Source organism: Pristis pectinata, chromosome 6 (genome assembly GCF_009764475.1).
Source record: "Pristis pectinata isolate sPriPec2 chromosome 6, sPriPec2.1.pri, whole genome shotgun sequence".
In the NCBI taxonomy this organism is placed as follows: Eukaryota; Metazoa; Chordata; class Chondrichthyes; order Rhinopristiformes; family Pristidae; genus Pristis; species Pristis pectinata.
In genome coordinates this window covers 12,096,562-12,122,779 of record NC_067410.1, presented here as the reverse complement: position 1 = coordinate 12,122,779, position 26,218 = coordinate 12,096,562, and the positions used below count along the sequence as shown (strand labels likewise).

The window sequence follows — 26,218 nt, the reverse complement described above, 5'->3', positions numbered from 1 at the left end:
GTAAGTGGCTAATTGTATTGAAAATTGGCTTGGTGACAGGAGGCAGAGGATGGTGGTGGATGGATGTTGCTTTGATTGGAAGACTGTGACTAATAGTGTACCACAAGGATTGGTGTTGGGACGTTTGCTCTTTGTGGTATATATCAGTGACTTAGATGTGAATGTAGGAGGTGTGATGAGTCAGTTTGCAGATGGATGAAAACTGGTGGTGTTGTGGATAGCAAGGAAGATTGTTTAAGGCTACAGCGGGATATGGATCAGTTGGAAAATTAGGTGGAGCACTGGCAGATGGAATTTAATCCTGACACATGCAAGACGCATGTTGGGAAGTCGAATAGGGGTGGGACATCTACAGTAAATGAGAGGTTGCTAAGGAATGTTGATGAACGGAGAGACCTGGCGTCCAAGTCCATTGTTCCCTGCAAGTGGCAACTGTGGATGATAGGGTGGTGAAGAGGGTATATGGCACGCTTGCCTTCACAGGTTGAGGCATAGAATATAAGAGTTGGGATGTTATGTTGTCACTTACAAAACACTGGTTAGACCACACTTGGAGTGTTGAGTGCAGTTCTGGTCGCTACACTACTAGAAGGATGTGATTGCGCTGGAGAGAGTGCAAAAAAGATTCACCAGGATGTGGTCTGGATTGGAGGACTTTTAGTTATAGGGGAGAGATTGGACAGGCTGAGCTTGTTTTCCCTGGAGTGAAGGAGGCTGACGGGTGACCTGATAGAAATATTTAAGATTATGACAGTCATAGATAGGGTACAGAGTCAAAATCTTTTATCCCATGCTTGGGTTATCAAAAATAAGGTGTTATAATTTTAAGGTGAGAGGTAGGTGTTTTAAAGGGCATCTGAAGGTAAGTCTGTTACACAGAGAATGGTTGCTATCAGTTACATGCTGCCAGAGGAGGTGGTGGAGTTGTATACAATTACTATATTTAAGAGGGATTAAGACAGACATTTAAATAGGCAAGGCATCGAAAGATGTCGATCTAATGGGGCCAAATGGGATTAGTGTTGATGAGCAAAAAGGTTGGCATGGACCTGGTGGGCCGAAGGGCTCATTTCTGTGCTGTACAACTCTATGACTCTATAACTCTAACAAGGTTCTTAAAACTGCCTGCACTGGTTCATCTACACACCCTCCACCATGCAGAGAGGTAATGTTTATATTCCCCCAAATAAGAATATATTAGATGCTAAACTCCTCTATAATTCTGTCCTTGCCTTGCAGAGGAGCTCCCTTATTATAGCTCCTGTGAATCACACGTTCAAGAACTGAAGCCACTTCACACAAAGAACCAGCCTGTGCTTGCTAAGTGGGTCAAGAGTGCAGGATCGAGGAGGTTTATAGAGCTCTAAATGATTGGTTTTTACAGTAAAACGATTGCAGTAATTTATCTTCAGTACAGATCCAGGGCTGCAATCTGACAATGTTAAGGAATCACTTCCTAGAAGTAAAAGTAAACTCTTATTCCCATGCCCACTTCCTCCCCATCGTGTTGTACCTATTCGGAGGCTGTAATTTCTAGACTCACTCCTGAACAAGTGAGTTTACTTTTCAAAAAGTGAGTTGTGTAAAGTTCTGAGAGGATTTCTCCGAGATTTGTTTTATTTATTCACTTTTCAGGATGTGGCCCTTGTTGGCAAGACCAGTATTTATGGCCCGTATCTAGCTGCCCTTAGGAAGTTGAATACTTGAACCTCCGCTGTCCTTCTGGTGAAGGTGCTCCCAAACTCTGGGGAGGGAGTTCCAGGATGTAGACTGAGTGACAAGTCCAGATGGCATGCAACAGAGGAGAATTTGGTGATGTTCCCCGCTGCCTGCTGATTTTGTCCTTCTTAGGGGCAGATAGTTAGGACTTGAGAGGTGCTGGACCACAGAAGACAGCGGGATCAACTTTGCTCCTTAATGGGAAATAATATTCCCATCAGTTCGTACCTTTCTGATTCATCCAAGGAATATGGAACCAGTGTGATCCCTCAACAAAGAGAACACTGTGTATGGGAGAAGAGAGACTCTGCAGATACCAGCCCCTGTACATGGGTTTTTGAACTGTATATAGGGTTATATTGAGTTGAGTACTCAGAGTACATTGTTATACACACTGTACTTGGTTTTATATGTTCTGTGCAGTATTTGTCTTTACTTACACTGATATACCCTGCATATACAGCATTATAGCCATTGTGAAAGGTGTTATATAGAGTTACAGTATATGCACTGTCTATATACACACTATATAAGTGGTTACATGCACTAAATATCAGGCTGTATATGGTTATATACACTATATATAGTACCACAAAGGGTATTTTCACTGTATATATGGCTCTATAGATTTATATAGACCTCATATAGGGAAATAGATATAGGTTATAGTAGTTTGTAATCTGTCTATGATCCACAGTCTATAAAAGGTTCTATGCAATGTGTTTAGGATTCTATAGACTGTGGAGGGTAATATGCACAGTGTCTTTTATTATATTTCGTTAAATGCACCACAGAGTTATATAGACTGTACATAGGGTAATTCGGAATATTGCATATAGAGATTTTCTGCACTGTGTATACAGTTATATAACCTATACATGGGGTTATACAACGATAAATGCACTAACTATTGGTTTTATAACTGGCATAGAGAATTTAAAAGCACTGGGTCAGATCTGAGGTTAGTATTTTATGGGGTTAGATGATGCTGAATGTACATATCTCCCTTGATATTTTTGGCAAAAAGCTGCAGATTTTGTGAAGGATTAATGAAGTGTGGTGTGCACAAGAAAAGCTGACTGCATTCTCTTACTAATAGAGGCTCCCGGTTGATGTTGTGGAGGTCCAGCGAGACAATGTAGTCCTTGGTGCCCACGTACATGCGGTCGTGATCTTCATCCATTAGCAGGATGCGGTAGTCGGTGGTGTTTTGCAGGAGGGTGTAGTGGCGTGCTGTGTTTGAATGCTGTAGCTCTGCAGGGTGAGAAAAGGACACAGATTCAGTAAAAAAGGTGCAGACTGCTAAAATGTTTCAACTGTAGAACAGTCACAGCACCTTCCTGGAGGCACACTTAAACTTGCAGCCAACTGAGGAACTATAGTGGTCTCATCTTGATTAAATAATCCTTTTAATTATTGTACCATACTCATCCAACAATCTGTTGTCACAATAACTGCAACACAGCTCTAAAAATGAAACCTCGACGTATCCGAGAGGAAAATAATGGAATAAAATCAAGCTGCTGCGATTGGAACCTGGTGTATTCCAACTGGGAAGTAGCCTTATAGATTCCCACTGTCCTTAACCCTCAATACTGGCAGGAATGTCGGCGACTCATTATCACAGAGGTTATAAGATGTGGTCTTTCTTGTGGAAGTTAAAGTCGACCGTACTTCTCAGGAAAAATGGGTTAGTGGGGCATTAATTGGAACAAGTTAAGTAGGCATAATTCAACCCCATGCAAAGTCAAACATTTAGGCTTCATTTTTATATTATGTTCAAATTTGATAAGATTTATAGTTGAACTATAAAAAACTTCAGGAAAGGGTAGCTGGTTGGAACAGTGGAGTTCCTGCAGTTTGGGATGAAGTGCTGGCCAACTCCAAATAAAGGCATAACAGGGTCACCACTGGCTGGGCAGTGCAGTTACAGTGTGATAAGTTTACATAGGATGCTTCCATTATAAACTTTAAATTATAAACTATGAGCCCATTAGACCCCCCATCCTGCATCACCCATTCCCCAAACTCAAGAGAAAACATTAGGTGGTCACCAAGATCAGGATTTCAGGCAGTAGAAGGCTGCCTCTGAGAGATATATATAAGATATTTATTTATTAGTCACATGTACATCAAAGCATACAGTGCAAATGCATCTTTTTGCGTTTACTGAGAATGTGCTGGGGGCAGCCTGCAAGTGTCACCACTCTTCCGGCGCCAACATAGCACGCCCACAAGCTCCTAATCTGTACGTCTTTTGGAATGTGGGAGGAAACTGGTGCACCCGGAGGAAACCCACGCAGACACGGGGAGAGCGTACAAACTCCTTACAGACAGCAGCGGGAATTGAACCCAGGTTGCTGGCGCTGCAGTAATGTTATGTTAACTGCTACGCTACCATGTAGCCCTTTTTTGGCAGTTGTGAGTGCTTAGGAGATGGGAGCAGGAGGGCATCATGTTTGGGACAGGGGCAGTGAATTCTAAGGTTGGGAGGCCATGGGGCACCCTTGTTGTGCTGGGGAACCACCTACTCCATCTGACTCATGAAAATATTATTTTCTGAGTGTCATTCTAACATAGCTGTATGTGCTGCCAGATTTTACAAGCATTTGGCACGAGACACAATGTGCACTTTTTAATAAAATGGTATTGGGAATCCTAATTATAAGACCTTGTTGTCAATATGTTCTTGCCTGCCTTCAAGAAAAAGAATCTGCCACCCACCCACTGTGTTTCTTTTGGGCAGGCCATGCTAAACAGCTAATCTGCTACATTCTGTGAGGTTTGTTCATCACAAAATAATAGGCTATGTTTATTCTGAGGTCAGTCAGTCACCTAATATTGTGTGGTCAGTCAATCTCTTTGCAATGTGACTTGTGTTACTGGTGGGGTCAGTTGTCAGTCATACTGCAGTAATTCTAGAGGTCAGACAATCCACATAGTTATGGGAGCTATATGTTACTGTTGAGGGCCAGTCACTCATTTTGGAACAGGTCTGCTTGTGTTACTTTTGGGGACCAGTTATCACTTTGTAATGGGGATATGCTACTGTGAGAGCCAGGAAGCACATATAGTGAGTCTCTTCCTCCATCCCCCATCTCCCACACCCAACTCCTCTGAGAGAAATTCCTCCTGCCAACCTACTGCCTTTAAGCCAGGTTCTGGATGGTCAGTTTCCCTTTAAAGAGGCCCTAATGGTAGTTCTTCCTCCTTAAAGGTCATTAGGAAACTTTTTCACCTGTTTCGTGTCTATAAGCCATCAAAAAATCCTCTTTAAAGTGGAACCTTTGGTTGAAAAATACCCTGCAGGTCAAGAGTCAGGAAGTTTCAGTTGCATAAACATACCCTGCACAGCAGTTAATAGTGATGATAATAATAATTATTATTTCTTGCATTACATCCATCATACTTTCACCAAAGAGCTCATTACAGGGGAACCAGAGAGCTGTGAAATCTTAAAAGCATCTTGCTTTGGCTGTGGGCATGGAATGGGAGCTTTGTTGCTAAGTTCTTGTTGAAAAACCGGGATTTCTAACCCTGCAATTTCGGTCATGTTTTGAAACACAAGCAACATATTTCACTAAGATAAAACATGGCCTGGACTGAACACACAGGCCCAGCTCGTCTGATGGTTTTGTGGGTGAGTAGAGCATGTGATGTGGTTCTCAACCACATTGGCCAGGCTGTAGTGCAATGAGTTAGCAGCTGGGTTGCTACTGTTGGTCACAGTGCCAATAAACCAGAAAAGCAAGGCCATATGAAGAATAAGAAACAGGACAGGAATGGACTTAATGGCTCCTCAAACCCACTCTAAGATTCAAAGTCACACCTCAGCTCCATTTTCCCATCTGATACCATTGCTTTGGTGCTCAAAAAACTTTCAATGTGAGTTGAATATAAGATCTTTATTAGTCACATGTACATCGAAACACACAGTGAAATACATCTTTTGCGTAGAGTGTTCTGGGGGCAAGCCCACAAGTGTTGCCACGCTTCCGGCGCCAACATAGCATGCCCACAAACTTCCTAACCCATATGTCTTTGGGATGTGGGAGGAAACCGGAGCACCAGGAGGAAACCCATGCAGACACGGGGAGAACGTACAAACTCCTTACAGATAGCAACCGGAATTGAACCCGGGTCGCTGGCCACAGTAATAGCATTACGTTAACTGCTACACTAGCCTTCAATTAACCAACAAACCCGCAAACCTTTGGGATGAGGGAGGAAACCATACCACTTCGAGGAACACACATGGTCACAAACTCCATACAGACAACATTGGAATTGGAGCTATGAGGCAGAGGCTCTGCTGGCTGCATCTCTGTGATGCCCCCAGAATGCTTACACATATGATTTTGGATATATTTTAAATATTAAATATATTATAGCAAAAATTAAGATCTATAGAAAGAGAAGCAGAGATATTCTTTGTGTTCTGGCCAATACTTTCCCACAATCAATATCAATAAAACAGATAATCCGATCATTTTCACATTGCTGTTAATGGAGCTTGCTGTGAACAAATAAACTCAGTCATCATATTTCCTTCCACAGTGACTACAACTCAAAATGTGTTTGCTTGGCTATACAACACCTCGTGCCTGGAGGTCTTGAAAGGTGTTAAATAGATTCAAATTTTCCTTTTTGACCCATAGAGTCAGGCTGAATTTAGAAAGCTTCCTTCAGGCATAGCTGTCATTCTGGCTTGAAGTTTGTATTCAATTTCCAGGCTGTTTGTGGAGGGTTTTACTTCTTCACAATCTAATCTCGATCCTGCTCTGCACATTGTATAGAATGCCTTTTTAAATTTGGTAACAATAGCAAAGCCAATTGCACTATCTAATCCCTGAATCGCTTTCTGCTCATTAATGTTTTACAACATTGAGATCACAAATTACCCATCTTCTTGGGCTGGCCATTATGCTATCCAATTCTGCAGCAGAATTGATATGGACATCCCTCATTGTGGACTTCAGTTAGACTCAAGCCCCAGAGCTGAATGGGTGTCATTCTGGTACACTGTACCAGGGACCCTACAGAGAGAGGGACAGAGAGAGAGGGGCTTTCATCCAATTCCGTCTGGGTTAGATTCAAACTCAAGTCCTCAGAGGTGAAAGGTGAGTCTGATACATGATGTTAACCATGCCTTTATTTTTACAGCTGCAAATTGGCTCTTGTGTTCTAATACAAAACAAACTTGTCCAAGACAAAACCGTGGCATCCACTGTATTCTTTGGTAGCTTTATATTTATTTTCACAGTTTAGCGACAGCAGAGAGGGAGGGGAGGTATCTTTCCTCACTCTCAGACTTCCTTTATTACCCGGCTTTCAGCCCTAATCAAGTATATTGAGCAAGAGAGAGGGGAATGTAAACTGAAAGCTATTCAGGTGAAAACCAGCATAAAACATTATAGACTCTCTCCAGCCTGAAGTTGCCTCATGTAATTATTTGCTGAACACTTATCTGGTAAACTGTCCTTACATTTCACGTGTTCATTTATAACATGCAATCACAATTTTTTTTTAATCTCTCTGACTAAAGCAGAAATATGCTCCCTCTTAACAGGGGTCATGGTGGCTACAATTACTGTCAAAACACAATGCTATTCACAGAATGAGAAAGGTAGCATGCACGCCATAAATTCCAAGGCAGCCTTCCAGCTTCATTTATTGCCCCATACACTTTTATATCAATTTGTTTGAACAAAGTCTGCTAAAGTATAGTCAAATTGAGTCAAAGCACCAAGGAGATGCACCCTTGATCTCAAACATCTGCAGAACAATCTCTCTTTCTGGTTCTGCTGCTCAGCTTTGGAGCTTTGCAGAACTGGCAGAAGAACCAAGTTCTGCTTATAGAAAGTTTGTCACATTAACATGTCCATGAAAAACAAAATCACTCCACAGATACTGCCTCTAATTATATACCAAATGCATTACTCTGATTCCATTCAGATGCAGGCCAAAAGAATATCCTCCAGTAGAACAAGTCCTAGGTCCATTTGAGGAGAAGGTCATCAGGATGCTGCCTGGAATGCGGAGCATGGCCTTATGAAAAGTAGGTTGAGGGAACTTGGCCTTTTCTCCTTGGAGAGACGGAGGAGGATGGGGGGGGGACCTGATAGAGGTGTATAAGATGATGAGAGGTATTGATAGGGTAGATAGTCAGAGGCTTTTCCCCAGGGCTGAATTGGTGGCCACAAGAGGACATAGGTTTAAGGTCCTGGGAGTAGACATAGAGGAGATGTCAGGGGTAAGTTTTTTACTCAGAGGAGTGGTGAGTGCGTGGAATGGGCTGCCGGGAAACGGTGGTGGAGGCGGATACGATAGGGCCTTTCAAGAGGACTGTTAGATAGGTACATGGAGCTGAGTAAAATAGAGGGCTATGGGTGAGCCTAGTAATTTCTAGGGTAGGGACGTGTTTGGCACAGCTTTGTGGAAAGAAGGGTCTGAATTGTGCTGTAATTGTTCTATGTTCTATGTAGAGAGCTGGTGGGGGTTAATGGATTCAGACTGGGTTACTGAGGAGTAATTTGGATCAATTGATAAATCTTCCACGTTAATGTTAATTTAACGATTTGCTTACATTGCTGCATCTGTATCCATGGTTGCTGTCTTTATGTGTATGGTTTTCAACTAAGTACACTCCACCTACACTCTCAATGATTCGACTTCAAATACCGACTCCCAGATCTACTCCACATCTAATTATACTGCACATATACACTCCCATTGCAAACACAAACACCCCAGATATACTGCTGAATGCACTTTGGGAGATTGTACATGGAGTAAATCTGGTGAATCAAAAATCTCAATGATCTCCCTGACTACTGTACATTCTAGGGAATATCATGATCTCGAACATATACACATATGGGGAGTAACGGCAGATACAGAAACAGCAATGTAAAGGACATTTTAGAAACTAACATTAATGCAGAAGATATATCAATTACTCCAAATGTGGTGATCTTGAACTATACACATATAGGCAGCAAACATAGATGCAGATGCAGCAATGTAAGCACATTTTTTTAACTAACATTAATGTGGAAGATTATCAACTGATCCAAATTACTCCTCAGTAACCCGGTCTGAATCCATTAACCCCCACCAGCTCTCTACTGATGACCTTCCCTGAAGTGGACCTAGGACTTGTTCTATTGTCTGAACAATCCTGTGTGGTATTGGTTGATTTGGATTCATGCCAAACAGCAGTTAAAACCTCTTTCTATGAGAAGAGTAGGATCAGCTTTTAATTCTTTGTATTTTCTGTACATACAAAGCATGAACAGACTCTTTCACCATTGAATTCATTTTTGAAATAACTTCAGGTAAGTCAATACAAAGCAGACTGATTTTAACTCGATAAAACAGGCCACCACTTCCACAAGAGTGGATCAGTTCAATCATGAATGCATTAACCTGGCTGCTTGATGCTGACAACTTTAAAAAATTTCCTCTTAACCAGAACTTTTAGCGAAATCATCACATTCATCATTTCAAAGGTCAATGGAAATAAGTAAAACAATTTTAAGCTGTTTAGTTTTTGTTTCAAGATATGGTGAAGGAACGGGTTTTGATTGTTGTAGGATAGAGCCTTTTTGGAAAATGTTCCTCTTTAAAAGGAGCATAGATGAGAAGTTACTTTGTTAAAGACATTCTAGTGGTAAGTGCTTCTCTTTAAAAGAGATCAGGAATGATGAGTGCCCCGCCTTGTAAGTGCTTCTCCTTAAAATGTGTTCCTCCTTAAACAATGAAGATGTTCCTCTTTACAGTGGAATGTAACAGTGAGATCTCCTCTTCTAAATTTGGCATTGATAACAAGAATCCCTCTTCAATAAATAGTTCCTTGCAGCAACATTGTTATCCACCTGTGATAACATGTAAGGCAAGTGAATGTGCTCAGAATTCTCCACGGCCAGCTTTCTTTCACGGCACAAGCTTTGTACGGGGTCGATGTTTGAGGTGGTTATGCAAACATAACTACTGGACAAAGAGACTGCTGGAGCAAACTGACTTTGTTTCTCAGCCTGACAACTTCCAGGAGAGGATCTGCTATTCCAATTTCCTGCATCCTTAATCCAGACCTTGGGTGTTGCTGCACAGCTGGTGAAATCCTAGCTCTGGGCACAGGTGTGGAGACTGGCAGCATCTGCGAATCTATTCACGACGACTTTAAATCTCCACGAAACCAGAATTCCCACTGGCAGCAGCACACATCCTTCCTGACAGGCAAGCACCACCTGTACAGGGGTGGGGAGCTGGGTAATGGGGTGGTTATGATCACACGGACAATAGTGACCTTAGATCGCTTGTGGGATTGATGTCAAGCACAGCATCATTCACAAATGGCACAAGCTATCTCGGATCGTGGGGGCGGGGTGGGGATAGACAGAGGTGAGGGGGACAAAGCTACTTTGTACAAAACAACCAGCAGTGCAAGGGGAAACGGACACAGGAAACGGCTGAGAGTCACCGTCTTATATTGTCATTTAAGTCCCACACTTTCTGCTGCTGTAAACGGATCCCTGTGACAATCAGTGGAAGAACGAGAGGTTTTGTTTGTGCAAGGCAGCTCATGTTCACTGGGGTCAGGGCTGAGATTACCATCTTGCTCAACAAACGACCCAACGAAACCCTGAGACAGGAACGGTGGAGACGAGACTGTCGCTTTCCTCATCTGGGTCCAGCTACAAGCTTTCCAGGTGAAAAGACGGTGCTGAAAATGCAAATACAGATGGAAGAAAAGGACTTTCTTTCCCATTCCGTCTGGTGGAATTTGATCCCACTTTCCAGCGGTGAAACCAAATACTTGGTTCTAACCACCCACCCCTCCTCCCCCACCCCCCACCCCCCGGCCACTGAGGTTCCCCTTCAGAGAGAGAGGAGGGTTTTATCCCTTCACTCTGGCCTGAATTTGAACCCAGGATCCTGGGGTGAAAGGGTAATGTCCTAATGCCGTCTGCCACCCAAAGTGAAGGAGCAATTTTTCTGTTTAAATCCTCTGTGACATCCAACACTTGGCTGAGTTGGGGTTCGACGTGACAGAAATAAACGCAAGCACAGACATGGGCCTGCTTAGTTTTCCTGCACTGGGATACACATTCACACGGTTATGTATGGATTAGCAGAAGGGAACTGCTGTAAATTAAAGAGGCACTAGCAATGTGACAAGGTGTCTGGGAGATCCTTATTTTAAAACAAAAGACAATGGAGTTCATTTCATTAACTCCTGTGGAAACAAATTTGACTTCAAGCAACAATAACAAATTGCATTTAACTGGCACCTTTATTGGAGGAAATATTGACTCAGGGTGCAAAGCAGGAGTACTTTCAGGAGTCATAGAGTCATGCAGCATAGAAATAGGTCTAAGATATTTTTATTAGTCACATGTACATTGAAACACACAGTGAAATACATGTTTGCGTAGAGTGTTCTGGGGGCAGCCCGCAAGTGTTGCCACTCTTCTGGCGCCAACATTGCATGTCCACAACTTGCCTAACCCGTATGTCTTTAGAATGTGGCAGGAAACCGGAGCACCCAGAGGAAACCCACACAGACACGGGGAGAACGTACAAACTCCTTACAGACAGTGGCCGGAATTGAACCTGGGTCATTGGTGCTGTAATAGCGTTACGCTAACTGCTACACTACCATGCCTGCCCACCAGGTCTTTCAGCCCGACTGGTCCACGCCGACCAAGGTTCCCATCTACCCTCGTCCCATTTGCCCGTGTTTGGCCCTTGTGACTCTGAACCTTTCCTATCCATGTTCCTGTCCAAGTGCCTTTTAAATGTTGTTAATGTACCTGCCTCAACCACTTCTTCTGGCAGCTCGTTCCTTATACTGACCACCCTCTGGGTGAAAAAGTTGTTCCTATTAAATCTCACCCCTCTCACCCTGAATCTATGCCCTCTAGTTCTGATTTCCCCAACACTGGGAAAAAGACTCTGCACATTCACCCTGTCTATGCCCTTCATGATTTTATACACAATAAATATTTCATTCCAAGTCACAGAAGGAGATATCGAGGAAGAGGACCAAGAACTTGAAGCAGGTTTAAAGGACCAGTTTAAAGGAAGAGAAAGCAGAGTGACAGAAGGTTTAGAGAGGAAATTCCAGAATAGAGACCTGGAAAACTGAAATTAGGGATTGGGGTGAATAATGCCAGGTTAAAAGGAACACGTTTTTATCTGATGATAGCATTCAAACAGTGCTTCTCCCAATGGAATTCTTGATCTTCAGAAGACACCAGATGGTGTCCGTATTCCTGCAGTCCACAGCTGTACAGGAAGAAAATTGCAGTCACAGTGTGGAGCAAACAAAAGGAGAGGGAGCTTGCTGATGATATTTGAGCTAATGCACGGTTCTAACCACGTCAGAGTCAGAGAGAGATACAGCATGGAAGCAGGCCTTTCAGCCCATTGAGTTTGCACTGACCATCAACCATGCATTTACACTAATCCTACATTAATCATATACTGGGGTCCACAATGCAAATTTCCTGTACATTGCAGACGGAGATAGAGGCAAGAACAAAGGCAGGCAATAAACATCAAATGAGAATAAGTATGTCGTGAATGTATTTAGATGGTGGCGTGCGTAGGGAGAGGAATTCTTCCTGTCAGGACAGGGATGATTCAGTGATCTGGAGCCTTGAAGACCAGCCTCTAAATTGGGAAGCCCCAGGGGATCTGGAATGCAGAATACCCTCTGATACATGGCACGGGTCACTATTTATAGTGAATTCAGTCTCTGTACATAGCAACATCATGTGGAGTTTATACAGATTTGTGAGTTCAAGTGAAACCACTCACACTATAGAAATGTTTTAATAACCTGTGGAGAAAGATAAGTCCAAAATCACTTCCATAGAATTCCCAGATTGATTCCCTAACTCACAGTGACTTTATAACATGATGCAACAACTTCTCAAAGGAGTCATTATGCTGTCACGGTGTTGGCTATTTTTAGAGAGTGGCCCTACTTTGGTAGTCCTAGGATCATTTTGGTTAGCAGAAGTCTTTCTCTTGCAAACAGGGGATAAGAAAACGGGTGTTAGTTTTGCAAAGCACAGAACATACAGGGTTTATTTATGCGTGTATAGAGATGCATACAGGTAGGGGCACATACAGAACACATATGGGCATGAACACTTGCATGCAGGAATGGCCCACCTCAAGCAGTGAAGCTGTGCCAAAGGCAATGAGCAAAAGGAAGATTCTTTGAGGGGAAAGATTACAAAATGTTCTCCCACTATCCAGCACTGAGTGGTGACACAGAGAACACCAGTGACACTCAGGGTAGGTTTGGTGTACCACTAGTTCGAGGAGAGTGTTATCTTTCAAATGAAATATTAAATTGAAGTGTTGCTTAATCTGTCACCTGAATGCAAAAATTGTCATGGTACTATTTCAAAGAAGAGCAGGACTGCTTTCCCTGGTGCCTGAGCCAATATTCATTATTAACCCAACATTACTGAAACAGATTACCCAGTTATTATCACATTGCTGTTCATGGGAGCTTGCTGTGAACAGATTAGCAGCTGTATTTCCTATACAGCAATGCTGACTACACTTCAAAAGTACTTCATTGCCTATAAAGTGCATCAAGGCTCGCTGAAAGGGATGTGAAAGATGCTAAATAAACGCAAGTCTCTTTTTGGCTCCTTGCCTTTGCCTCATAGCACTTAACACTTTTAACTTCCTGGTATTGAATCCCAATTGAGTCTACATGTAGCCTCCGGGCCATGGTGCTCTGTGTTTGCAAAACCCTTTGAAAAAAATTTTAACTGGTTTTCCAGATGCCAAGAATACAAGAACACAAGAAAATAGGAGCAGGAGTAGGTCACCTGGCCCCTCAAGCCTGCCCTGCTATTCAATATGATCATGGCTAATCAACCCCAGACCTCCTCTGTGCCAGATCTCCAGAACCCCCAATTCCCTGACCTTGCAAAAACTTATCTACCTCCACTTTAAGTACTTCTAATGATCTGGCCCCTACAACTCTCTGGGGCAGAGAATTCCAGAGATTCACCACCCTCAGCTTCATAGAATTATCAGATCATAGAACACAGTTATGGCTTGGAAGGAGGCCATTTGGCCCATCAAGTTCATGTCGGCTGTCTGTAGAGCAGCCCTATGTCCCGTAGGGTCTGCTGCATCCCCTTAGCCCTGCAAGTTACTTCCTTTCATGCGTAACCAATTTCCTTTTGAAATCGCTGACTGATCCTGCTTCTCTCAACCTTGGAGACAGCAGGTTCCAGATCACAAGAAATCTCTGCATAAGAAGGTTTGTTCTCACATCCCTTCACCCCACCCTGTTTCTTTCGGGCATCACGTTGAATCCGTCTCTCTTGGTCCTACAACCATCTGCTATTGGGAATAGCTTCCTTCTATTTTCTCTACCTAAGCCAGTCAGTCTTGTACACCTTGATCAAATCTCCTCTCAATCTTAAATAAAAAACTGTAAAGGCTGTAAACACTCAGCAGGTGAGGCAGTATCTGTGGAAAGAGAAACATGGCATCTCAGATCAAACAGCCTCCATCGCAAGTGAGGAACACCAGTTAGTTTGGGAGGGAGGAATAGGACAAAGGGAATATCCCTGATATTGAGGGTGAGGTCAGGGTTACCTAGGTAATCCTGATATTTATAAAGCCGTCTGGTTAATTGATGAATGAGGGAAGTTAGGGAGAGAGAAAACAAAGGGACAAGTTAGAGTTGTGAAATGGAGGGGTCAGAGCTGTAGCTGAAACTGGAATCCCAAAGAAGAAAGCTAGAATTGAACTGCAGAATAGTGTCTGTGGAGGGAGAAAAAACCGAGCTAATATTACAGATGGATAACCTTACAACAGAACTGGACACTTCTGATACAACAGGCCCTTCAGCCCAACTGGTCCATGTCGACCGAGATGCCCATCTGAGCTAGTCCCATTTGTACGCATTTGGTCCACATTCCTCTAAACTTTTCCTGTCCAAATGTCTTTTGACTGTTATTATTGTTACCTGACTCACTTCTTCTGGCAGCTGGTTCCATATAAGCACCACCATCTGCGTGAAGAAGTTGTCCCTCTGGTCCCTCTTAAATCTTTCCCACATATGCCCTCTAGTTTTTGATTCCTTTTCCCTGGGAAAAAGACTGTGTGCATTCACCTTACTAATGTCCCTCAAGAGTTTATACACCTCTATAAGGTCACCCCTCAGTCTCCTGTGCTCCAAGGAATATCTGAAATTGTTGAATTCAGTATTGAGTACCAAGACTTAGGTAGATGATGAGGCACTGTTCCTCAAGCTTATGTTGGGCTTAGTTAAAGCAGTGTAGGAGGCCATATTCGGGTAGACCCTTTCTTCAATCTCCTCTGCTCCAAAGAGAACAAAACCAGCTTGTCCAGACTAAACTTGTAACTAAAAGCGTCTCTTGGAACTATTCTTGTAAATCTTTTCTGCACCATGGCGAGGACTGTCACACCCTTCCCAGAATATAGTGACTAGAATTGGACGCAATGTCCCAGGAGTGTGACCTAACCTGTATTTATACCTTGTTATATTTTGTCCCACTTGGAGAAAGATTTGTTCCCAATCTATATGCCACTGCCTCAGGTGAAAGAACAAAACAAATGTAAGAAAAAAAGGTCCTTCACTTTCTCTTTGTGAAGAGAGCCATTCCAAAACCAAATGTGTTTTGTAGCTCTTTGCATTTTGTGTAAAATCAGTTTGATGCACCTGTTCTTTGTGGCTTTCGAAGGGAATCTTTAGTGTTCTTGCATCAGTAGATTCACCGAGGCACACTGAACTTTACTCTCAAAATACACAATCAGTTTCATCTACTGAAGCACTGGGGTGACTAGAACAGGGCTGCTCTGAGTGCCCACAAGAGCATGTTAAGGTGACTGGGGTGACTAGAACAGGGCTGCTCTGAGTGCCCACCAGAGCATGTTAAGGTGACCACTTTTCTTAAGCTATCAGGCACTGATTTACTGCACGCTCTCAGCTCCAAAAGAATTTGACCTCTAATAACTTCTAGTTAAAGATGGTGAGGGTGAAGACAGAGAAGTCCCTGTTTAACAGAGTGTAGTTTTTGCTCAGTTCCATTTTATCCCTTGAGGAACATTTATTATTCTAGGAGGGAATGAATTGTCATCAAGATGTAACTGGAAAACTCTGGAAAGGGAAGACTGGCATCATTCCATTCTTTAGCAGCAAGACTTACAGATCAGATAAAACTGTTCTACCAAGCATTGTATTTTAACATAACTGCAACTAGGACTTTCTGCTCCATTACTTATGCCAGCAAGATGATGACCTGTGGCATCAGGCCTGACTTCAAGAGCTGCAGACATCCCTGTCTGTCCCAATCAGGCTTTCTTCATCATTTCAGCAAACGTTTCCTCTTGAAAGAAGGAAGACTTTAGGAAGAGCAGAATGTCAAAAATAGTACAGTTTGGGATTGCAATGGAATGTGGGCACTGCTGGATTGGCCAGCATTTATTGCCTATCCCTAATTACCCTTGAACCGATTGGATTACTTGGCCACTTCTGAGGGCAATTCAGAATCCACCACCTTGCTGTGGAGGTCTGGGGTGATACATAGACCAGAGTGGGATGGGACACAGGCTTCCTTCCCTGAAGGTTATTAGTGAACCTGATGGATTTTTATAGCAATTCAATAATCACAGTTACTACCTCAATGCACTCTGTACTAACTCAATGTAACTGCACTGTGTAATGAATTGATCTGTATGATTGGTATGCAAGACAAGTTTTTCACTGTACCTCAGTACAAGTGACAATAATAAACCAATACCAGTACCAATACTACTGCCATTGTCTTACTTCAGATTATTGAATTGACTGAATTTAATATCTCCAGTTGCCATGGTAGGATTTCAATCTGGGTTCAGGTTTCTGGATCATTTATCCGATAACACAATGTTACCCACCCCATATAAGGATTGCAAGTTCATGTCAGGGCCTTTGTGTAAGGATCTGGGGTAAGTACTTGAGTTCTAGTTGTGAAGACTGCTGTTTTCAGTTTTTTAAACTTCTAAACTTTATTTAGCACAGTGACAGGCCCTGCTGGCCCAACAAGCCCGCGCTCCCCGATTACACCCATGTTAACCTACTAACCTGTACATCTTTGGAATGAGGGAGGAAACTGGAGCACCCGGAGGAAACCCATGCAGAACATACAAACTCTTTACAGACTGCGGCGGGAATTGAACCCTGATCGCTGGCGCTGAAATAGCATGTTCTTGAGTTCAGTGACTACCGTGTGCTCAATCCCACAGAGACCTCAATGCAAAATCTAGCCTGAAACTCCACTGCAATACCAAGAGCGGGTCACACTATCAGAGGTGCCGTGTTTCGTTGGGATATTAAACTGAGGATTTGTCAATCTTCTCGGATAAACATAAAAGATCCCATGAAACTATTTTGAACAAGAGTGGGTATGGTTTTCCCAATGTCTTGGCAAATATATATCTCTAAAAAATGATTTCCTGGCCATTAGCACGGGAGCTTGTCCTGTATATTGGTTGCAGCAATTCCTACATTATCCCAACCCACCACAGTGGACTTCAGAAGGTAACTGAATAGCCATTGCCCAATGGGATGGCAGTCCATCCACACACAGGCCAAGCCTTGAGGACCCAAAGAGATTTAGGGATAAATAATTCCTGTCGAGATGAAGGGTCTCAACCCAAGATGTTGGCTGTCCATTTCCCTCCATAGATGTTGCCTGACCTGTCAGGTTCCTCCAGCATTTTATGTGTTGCACAATACTCTTCGGTTCTTACAGAGTTAAATTTAATCTTTTTCTGAAAAAAGCAAAGTTCATCTATAAATCATGGATGCCAGGTTAAAATGCCAGGAAGTCAATGTGCTGGGGGAGCGGGAGGAGAATGTCAAGCTAAGTTATGAAAACACAAGATAAATGTGTTTACTTTTCACCAGTAGTTAAGCAAAGCTTTGCTGGTTGATAGTAAGCCACAACAATGTAGTTGGAAAGTAGTTTAGATATGAATGGCTTTAATCAGCAAACAGATTAACAGTATCAGCAGCAAACCAGCTCGATAGATTGGGGGTGCCAATCAATTGTTTTTGATAACAATGTGTGTGTGTGTGTGTGTGTGTGTGTGTGTGTGTGTGTGTGTGTGTCTGCGTGTTTATGTGTGTTTGTTTGTGTGTGTGTATGTGTGTATACACCTGACTCCTGTGCATAGTTTATCCATCTAGTGAACATTCAACAGGATACCAGGGTTACTTTTATTCCCCAGGCTTGCCCCTGTCACCAGATGCTGTGCAGTGACACTTGTGTGGCACTTGCTGTCATTAGTGTTAATCTAAGTTGACAGAGGTGTCAATTGATGCTTTTAGCCATACTCTCCAATTCTAGTCAATAACAGAGAAGGCTTCAGAGAGGGCCCTGTGAGCTATTAAGGCCCAGCGATGCAAAATGTTGTTGATTAATTTAATCAGACGGGGAAAAGGATGTTGCCAGATGGTGGTCGGTGAGGTCAGTAGGATTGCAGCATGAAAGCGAGAACTGGTAGGGGTGAGCCGATGGATTTATTTAGGATTCCAAGTTTAATGAAATTCAAATACTCCAGGATATTTCCAATCCAACTTTATCAAACTTCTGACTCTCTTTTTATGAAACATTTTTCTTCCCTCCCAATTTGGCCTGGTCATTGCCTGTGGGGGAAGGAATGGACCTCCATATCACCGTTCCACTGTACAGTGGCATTTTACCACTTAGCAGTAGTAATTCTGATGCAGTCAGTCTCCTGCAGGTCAAGAGTGAAAAGTCTGACATGCTCTAGTAATTGCCTAATAATAGCTTCGATCTGCAGGTATAAACAGGTGCACTTTAGCTCCCAGAATGGCCCAAATGGTGGAGTTTATCTCCCAGATAAGCTGCGAGATTTGGCCCTGTGCATTGCTGGAGAGCTCTGAAGGCTGCGCTGAGATAAGACCGCTTGGTGTGTTCTCCATCTGTTGTAAAACAGAGATTAACAACCGTCGGGGCTTGGACCAGCTTTATTTCCCAATTACAAACTCATTATTCATTCAAAAAGTGTTACGTTTTAGATGCACAGAGCGCCATTGTTTATCTCCAGTTAAATACTTCCATTGTCTGATCACTTGCTGTTGTCAGTGTTGGGTTTAACATTATCAAACTGCATCAAATGGTTCATTTCCTTGCATGACCTTCAAGAGGTTTTCAGTTGAAGTCAGTGGGTGTCTTTTTCCTGACAAAGTGTGAGGAGAGAGCTTTCATTCAAATAACTCCTCTATTCTCCACCAAGCCCAGCCTCTTTCAATGTCTCTATCCACTTTAGTCAACCAACAATGTCATAATGTAGGCAAACAATTCATTTGGAGTGCTGAATGTGAATCCTGCTGCAAAATTCCATATTTCATGCCTCCTTCGGTGTAGGTGTTCAAACACTTGTGCTTGTGGATCTTGTGTGTAAATAGAGGTCATTTTAACAACTGGTGGTAGGCTCAAACCTGAAATTGGATAATGTGCCAGTTAGAGCCCTCCATACATTTTTCTTCAAGCCAATTTCAGCACAAAGGAAAAATTGGACTATCCATCCATTATTGACTCCCTCATAATGTCACCAGAAGTTAAGACTCCCCCTCTACATTGGGTCTTTGTGGATGTCAGTTGTGTGTAGATGCTTGTCGATCATGTATGTTCCATTGTTTGGATATATTGTCATGATTATGTCAGTAATCCCTACATGTTCATGTGAACATCTCCACGTATGCCCCTTTCCTCCATTTGCCTGTAACATCATGAGTTCCTTCTTGCAAAAAACAGACTTCTGGAGGAACTCAGCAGGTCCAGCAGCATCTGTGGAGGGAAAAGAAGTGTTGGTGTTTCAGGTCGAGACCCTGTAGCTCTTGTGTCTCCTAGTTCCTTCTTTTGAATTTATGTATGTGTGTGTCCATTTTCCTGTATAGTGACAGTGAAAGTACGTGTCTGCACACACCTGTCTATGACTGTATGAGAATGTATTGCTGCATGCAAATGTGTGTAAATGCTTGGGTATCTTTATGCCTGTCATATTCTATATGTATCTTTGTATTTATGGCCATAAGTGCGTCCATGGTTATGTGAGTGAATGTGTTTATCATAATTATAGAGTCATAGGGAGATACAATACAGAAACAGGGTTGTTAGCCCACTGAGTCCATACCAACTATTAGCCTCCCATTTTTACATTAATCCTACGCTCACCCATTTTATTCTCCCTACATTCCCATTAAATCCTCCCCAGGGTCCACCATTCACCCTCGCACTGGGGACAATTAAGTGACCAATTAACCTACCAACCGAACACATTTTTTGGGATGTGGGGGGAAATCGGAGCACCCGGAGGAAACCCACGGGGTCACAGGGAGAACATGCAAACTCCACACAGACAGCACCTAAGGTCAGGATTGAACCCAGATCTCTGGAACTGTTAGGCAGCAGCTTTACTAGCTGCACCACGTGCTGCCCTGTGTGTTATGTTGATATCTGTATAGCTATACATATTTTGTGTCTCTGCCAGTGCATCCCTATGTCTGCAGTTGTGTACGTGTGTGCGTGTGTGTGTGTGTGTGCTGAGTCAGTGCATCTATAAACATGCATATGTGCATCCTAGAGTGTGTGCTTGCATTATTTAATATTGCAGTTATGATTGGCAGATGAAAGCATCAAGGCTGTGGGTGATCAATCACATTCGTGTGGAATGGCGGCGTACCTTCAGAGGGCTGAATGGCCTACTCCTTCTATTTACTGTGTCTCTGTGTTTCCAGGATCCCCTGTCCCCTGTGCAGTGACTGCCCACTGAGGTCTCAGCACTCATTCCAAATATAATAACAAATTGAGTTTGCAGGAGGGGGAGGGGAGAAAAGATAAAAGGAGACCAGATGGATACATTTTTCTGAAGAAGAAATGTAAAAGCTCTTGGCTGTAATCACAGTTTAAGAAGCAGTTTTGCATCAAGCTGTTGAGCTTAACAGGAAATAATTGCTAAAAGTGTTTAGAACAATCACATTATCTTTTTGGCAACAGTTGCAGATTGATAAAAGTGCCGTCAACGGCAACCTCACCAAAATACACCACCGTAACTCACCTTAAATAAACCGAAAATGCACCAAGACTATGCAAATTTGCAAAGATAATTCATCTAACACACAAATAGAAACACTGCAACAAACAATCTGTTGGAGGAACTCAATGGATTGAGCAGAATCTGAGTGTGTGGGTGGAAGGGGAGGAATTGTCAACATTTTGGGTTAAAACCTGTCTTGATGCAGGGTTTCAACCCCAGTTGTCAACAATTCCTTTCCCCTCCACAGATGCTGCTCAACTTGCTGAGTTTCTCGAGCAGATTGTTTGTTGTTTCAGATTCCAGCATTGTTAATTATGCGGCCACACTAACATAAATCACTGGGTATTAAAATATGACAGAAAGCTCATCAAGATATATCAGTGAACCCCTATAAACACAACAGTTAAACAAACCAAAACATACATTGGTATCAATTGGTAGAATCACCAATATTAATGAAATCAAGATCTAATAACATCAGAGGAATTTTGGTTAACAGAAACAGGGAACCATGGTACTCGATATCTTTAATTGCCAACGTGGTCTTAGATCATAAGACCATAAAACTATAAGGAATAGGCTATTCAGCACTTTGAACCTGCTCTGTTATTCAATAGGATCACGGCTGAGCCAACATTCCTCCAGTCTACTTTCCCCATAACCTTTAATTTCCTTACTGACTGGATCTACTTCATTAGGAATTTGAGGAGGTTTGGTCTGTCACCAAAGACTCTTCTAAATTTCTATTGATGTATGGTGGAGGGTATTCTGACTGGTTGCATCACTGCCTGGTATGGAGGCTCCAATGCGCAGGATCAAAAGAGGCTGCAGAGGGTTGTAGACTCAGCCAACTCCATCACGGACACAAGCCTCCCCGCCATCGAGGACATCTTCAAGAGGCGGTGCCTCAAGAAGGTGGCATCCATCATTAAGGACCCTCACCATCTGGGACATGCCCTCTTCTCATTACTACCATCGGGGAGGAGGTACAGGAGCCTGAAGACCCACACTCAATGATTCAGGAACAGTTTCTTCCCCACCGCCATCAGATTTCTGAACGGTCCATGAACCCATGAACACTACCTTGTTATTCCTCTTTTGCACTGTTTATTTATTTTTGTAACTTATTTTTATGTTTTTATGTCTTTATGTCTCGCACTGTACTGCTGCTACAAAACAACAAATTTCACAACATAAGATAATAGAACTAAGGCAAAAGAGCTGTGAGGTCATGGATTGTATCCAGATTATGGAAGAGGATGCACTTGCTGTCTTGAGGCGAATGAAGTTGGGTAAATCCCCAGGGTCTGACAAGGTGCCCCCTCCAACCTTGTGGGAGGCTAGTGCAGAAATTACAGGGGTCCTGGCAGAGATAATTAAAATGTCCTTAGCCAAGTGTGAGGTGCCGGAGGACTGGAGGATAGCAAATGTTGTTCTGTTGTTCAAGAAAGGCTCTAAGAATAAGCTTGGAAATTATTGGCTGGTGAGCCTGACGTCAGTCGTGGGTAAATTATTGGAAAGTATTCTAAGGGACAGAGCATATACGTATTTGGATAGACAGGGCCTGATTAGGGACAGTCAACATGGCTTTGTACGTGGTAGGTCATGTCTAACCAATCTTACCAAGATGGTTGATGAGGGATAAGTGATAGACGTTGCCTACATGGACTTTAGCAAAGCCTTTGACAAAGTCCTGCATGGGAGGCTGCTCCAGAAGGTTAAGTCACTAGGCATTCAGGATGAAGTAGCCAATTGGAAGTAGGGGGAAAAGCCAGAGAGTGGTAGTAGATGGTTGTCTCTCTGACTGGAGGCCTGTGACTAGTGGTGTGCCTCAGGGACCGGTGCTGGGTCCATTGTTGTTTATCATCTACTGTATATTAATGATTTAGATGATAATGTGGTGAACTGGATCAACAAATTTATGGATGACACCAAGATTGGGAGTGTAGTGGACAGCGAGGAAGGCTATCAAAGCTTGCAGCGTGATCTTGACCAGCTAGGAAAATGGGCTGAAAAATGGCAAATGGAATTTAAAGTGGACAAGTGTGAGGTGTTGCACTTTGGGAGGACAAACCAGGGTAAGACTTACACAGTGAATGGTTGGGCTCTGAGGTGTGCGGCAGAAGAAAGGGACCTGGGAATACAGATCCATAGTTCCTTGAAAGTGGCGTCACAGGTAGATCGGGTCGTAAAGAGAGCTTTTGGCACTTCATAAATCAGGGCATTGAGCACAGGAGTTGGGATGTCATGTTGAAGTTGTATAAGATGTTGGTGAAGCCAAATTTGGAGTATTGTATGCAGTTCTGGTCACCTACCTACAGGAAAGATATCAATAAGCTTGAAAGAGTGGAGAGAAAATTTACAAGTATGTTGCCGGGACTTGAAGACCTGAGTTATAGGGAAAGTTGAATAGGTTAGAACTTTATTCCCTGGAGTGCAGGAGAATGAGGAGAGATCTTATAGAGGTATTCAAAATTATGAGGGGTAAGATAGGGTGAATGCATGCAGGTTTTTCCCCTCAGGTTGGGTGAGACTAGAACTAGAGGTCATAGGTTTAGGGTGAAAGGTGAAATATTTAAGGAGAATCTGAGGGGTAGTGTGAGTGTGGAACGAGCTGCCAGTGGAAGTGGTAGATACGGGTTCAACTGTAACATTTAATAGAATTTTGGATAGGTGCATGGATGGGAGAGGTTTGGAGGGATATGGTCCAGGTGCAGGTAGATGGGACCGGGGCAGAAGATCAGGTCAGCATGGACTGGATGGGCCGAAGGGCCTGTTTCTGCTCTGTGGTACTCTATGACTCTATACGTCAGTGATAATAAACCTGATTCTGATTCTGAGCTTTTCTATCTCAGCTTAAATATTTCCAAGAACTCTACCCCACAGTTCTCTGCAGCAAGGAATTCCAAGGACTCACAACCATGTCTTTTCCTTGTCTCAGTCCTAAGTGGGTGTCCTCTGCCCTCTGGTTCTGGAATCTCCATGACAGAAACATCCTGTCAGCCTGCTCAGAACCTTTCATGTTTTAATAAAATCATCTCTAATTCTTCTAAACTCCAATGAGTAGAGTCCCAACGTGTTTTAACCTTTCCTGGTAGTACAATCCTTCTATTCCTGGGATCACAGAGTCATAGAGTTATAGATTAATACAGCATGGAAACAGGCCCTTCGGCCCAACTTGTCCATGCCAACCATGGTGCCAACCAACCTAGTCCCACTTGCTCGCGTTTGGCCCATGACCCTCTAAACCCCCCTATCCATTTACTTATCCAAATGTCTCCAAAATTCCATATTTCATACCTCCTTTTGATTTAGAAAGATGCCCAATTAACCTACCAATCTGCATGACTTTGGGATGTGGAAGGAAACCAGAACACCCAAAGTAAACGACTGTGATTACAGGGAGAATCAAAAACTCCACATAAGCACCACTGGAAGTCACCTGCATCTGCATCTCCCCATTGCCAGTCACTTCAACTCCCCCTCCCACTCCATCACAGATATGTCAGTCCTCGGCCTCCTCCACTGCCAGGAGAATTCCAAGTGCAAACTGGAGGAACAGCACCTCGTTTTCCATCTTGGAACCTTGCAGCCTAACTGCATGAACATTGAATTCTCCCACTTCAAGTAACCCCCACCCCATCCACACTCACGTCTCTTCCTGTTCTGAGCCTATCTCTCTTTTTTCTACCCCTCCTTACCTTTGACCCATCCCCCGGTGGATCTGCTCTCCCCTCCTCCCCCACACCTGCCTATCACTATCTCTTTCCTGAGTCTACCTATCACCACCTTGCACCCACCCCGTCTCCCCTCTTCTGTCCACCTATCACTGCTCTGCTTCTCCTTCCTATATATCGGGCTTCCCCTTTTCCTATCTTCAGTCCTGAAGCAGGGTCCTGTCCCGAAATGTTGACCACCTGCTTTTCTCCACGGATGCTGCCTGGCCTGCTGAGTTCCTCCAGCATCATCGTGTTTTTCACCTAGATTCCAGCATCTACAGTCCTTGTTTCACTGGAAGTCAGGATTGAGCCTGGGTCACTGGTGCTGTGATGCCACATTTCTACTAAAGCACCACAGTGAACGAAGTACACCTTCTCTTAACTAACTCCAGTGAAATAATACGACCTTTCACGTTGTAAAGCCTTCCAAGAAACTTCCAAGGAACTGAAGAGAACTGTATAGGCTGCTTTTCTGAAACTTGAAATGAAAGATGCTGAGGGGGGACCCAATACAGATATACAAAGTTATGAGGGGCATGGATAGAATAGATTGTAGGAAACATTTCAACATAGCAAAGGTATTTAAAACTAGAGGGCACTGGCTTAGGCTGAGGGGAAGGAGCTTATAGGGATCAGAGGAAGAACTTTTTCATTCAGATTGCGGTTGAAATCTAGAATGCACTGCCTAAGTAGGTGGTAGGAGGCATGTACTCTCACAACCTTTATCTAGATGAGCACTTGAATTGCCAATGAATTGAAGGCTACAGACCAAGTGTTGGTGAATTGGATTAGTATAGATGAGCACTTGATGGTAGGCATGGACATAGTGGGCCGAAGGGCCTGTTTCTGTGCAAGGACCATCATCAAAAAGAAAAATATGTCAAAGGAGATTTAAGGATGTAGAGAAACTGAGTAGAAGCTTGATCAGGAGATTGTGCGGACCAAATTTGGTGACTCTTGGAGGCATATGTTGTGTATCCTTATTGTCATTGGGTAAATATGTAACTGCATTCATAACGTCACCAGGTTACTGACGGTGGGTCTGAGCCCTTCCTTGCCACCTATTCCACCTGTCCTTGAGCTTGAGGTTTCCTGGGAGGAGAGGTAGTGAAGCGGTTTAGGGAGGGATTCCTCAGCTTTTGGCCTGGACATCTGAAGACCCAGCCAGCAGCTCACACGTGGGATCCACAAAGAGCCAGAGATAGAGGAACACAGCTTTGCAGTGTGGAGGAGATTATAGAGATTGGGAGGGTCAGGTCATGAAGAGGATGTGAATTTTAAAATGGAATCATTGGATGACTACAACTCAGTGCAGGTCAGTGAATGAATGTGACTTGGTGTGATATGTGATGTGGGCATCAGAGTTTTGGATGAACTCCACTTTATGCTATGTTGAAGCTGGAAATCTGACCAAGATGGCAATGGAGATAGTTCATGGCTAGATGAAAAACACTATGATGCTGGAGAAAAGCAGGCGGTCATTGTTTCGGGTCAGGACCCTTCTTCCTGACATGAAATGTTTGACTGCCTGCTTTTCTCCATGGATGCTGCCTGACCTGCTGAGTTCCTCCAGCATCATCGTGTCTTTCATCTAGATTCCAGCATCTGCAGTCCTTTGTTTCTCTACTTCATGATTAGAATTGCAGGAAGCTACGTTGTTGAGC

General features: G+C 43.2%; 1 protein-coding gene across 2 annotated transcripts in view; it reads right to left on the bottom strand.

The window, feature by feature from the left end:
* The window catches only part of sema3fb (sema domain, immunoglobulin domain (Ig), short basic domain, secreted, (semaphorin) 3Fb), a 228,048-nt gene that overhangs the window by 69,908 nt on the left and 131,922 nt on the right, over positions 1 to 26,218 (bottom strand). For both annotated transcript variants that reach the window (XM_052017646.1, XM_052017645.1), the window contains exon 3: positions 2,813 to 2,973. In XM_052017646.1, the coding sequence (XP_051873606.1) occupies positions 2,813 to 2,973 (161 nt within the window). The remainder of the gene's footprint in view (positions 1 to 2,812; positions 2,974 to 26,218) is intronic.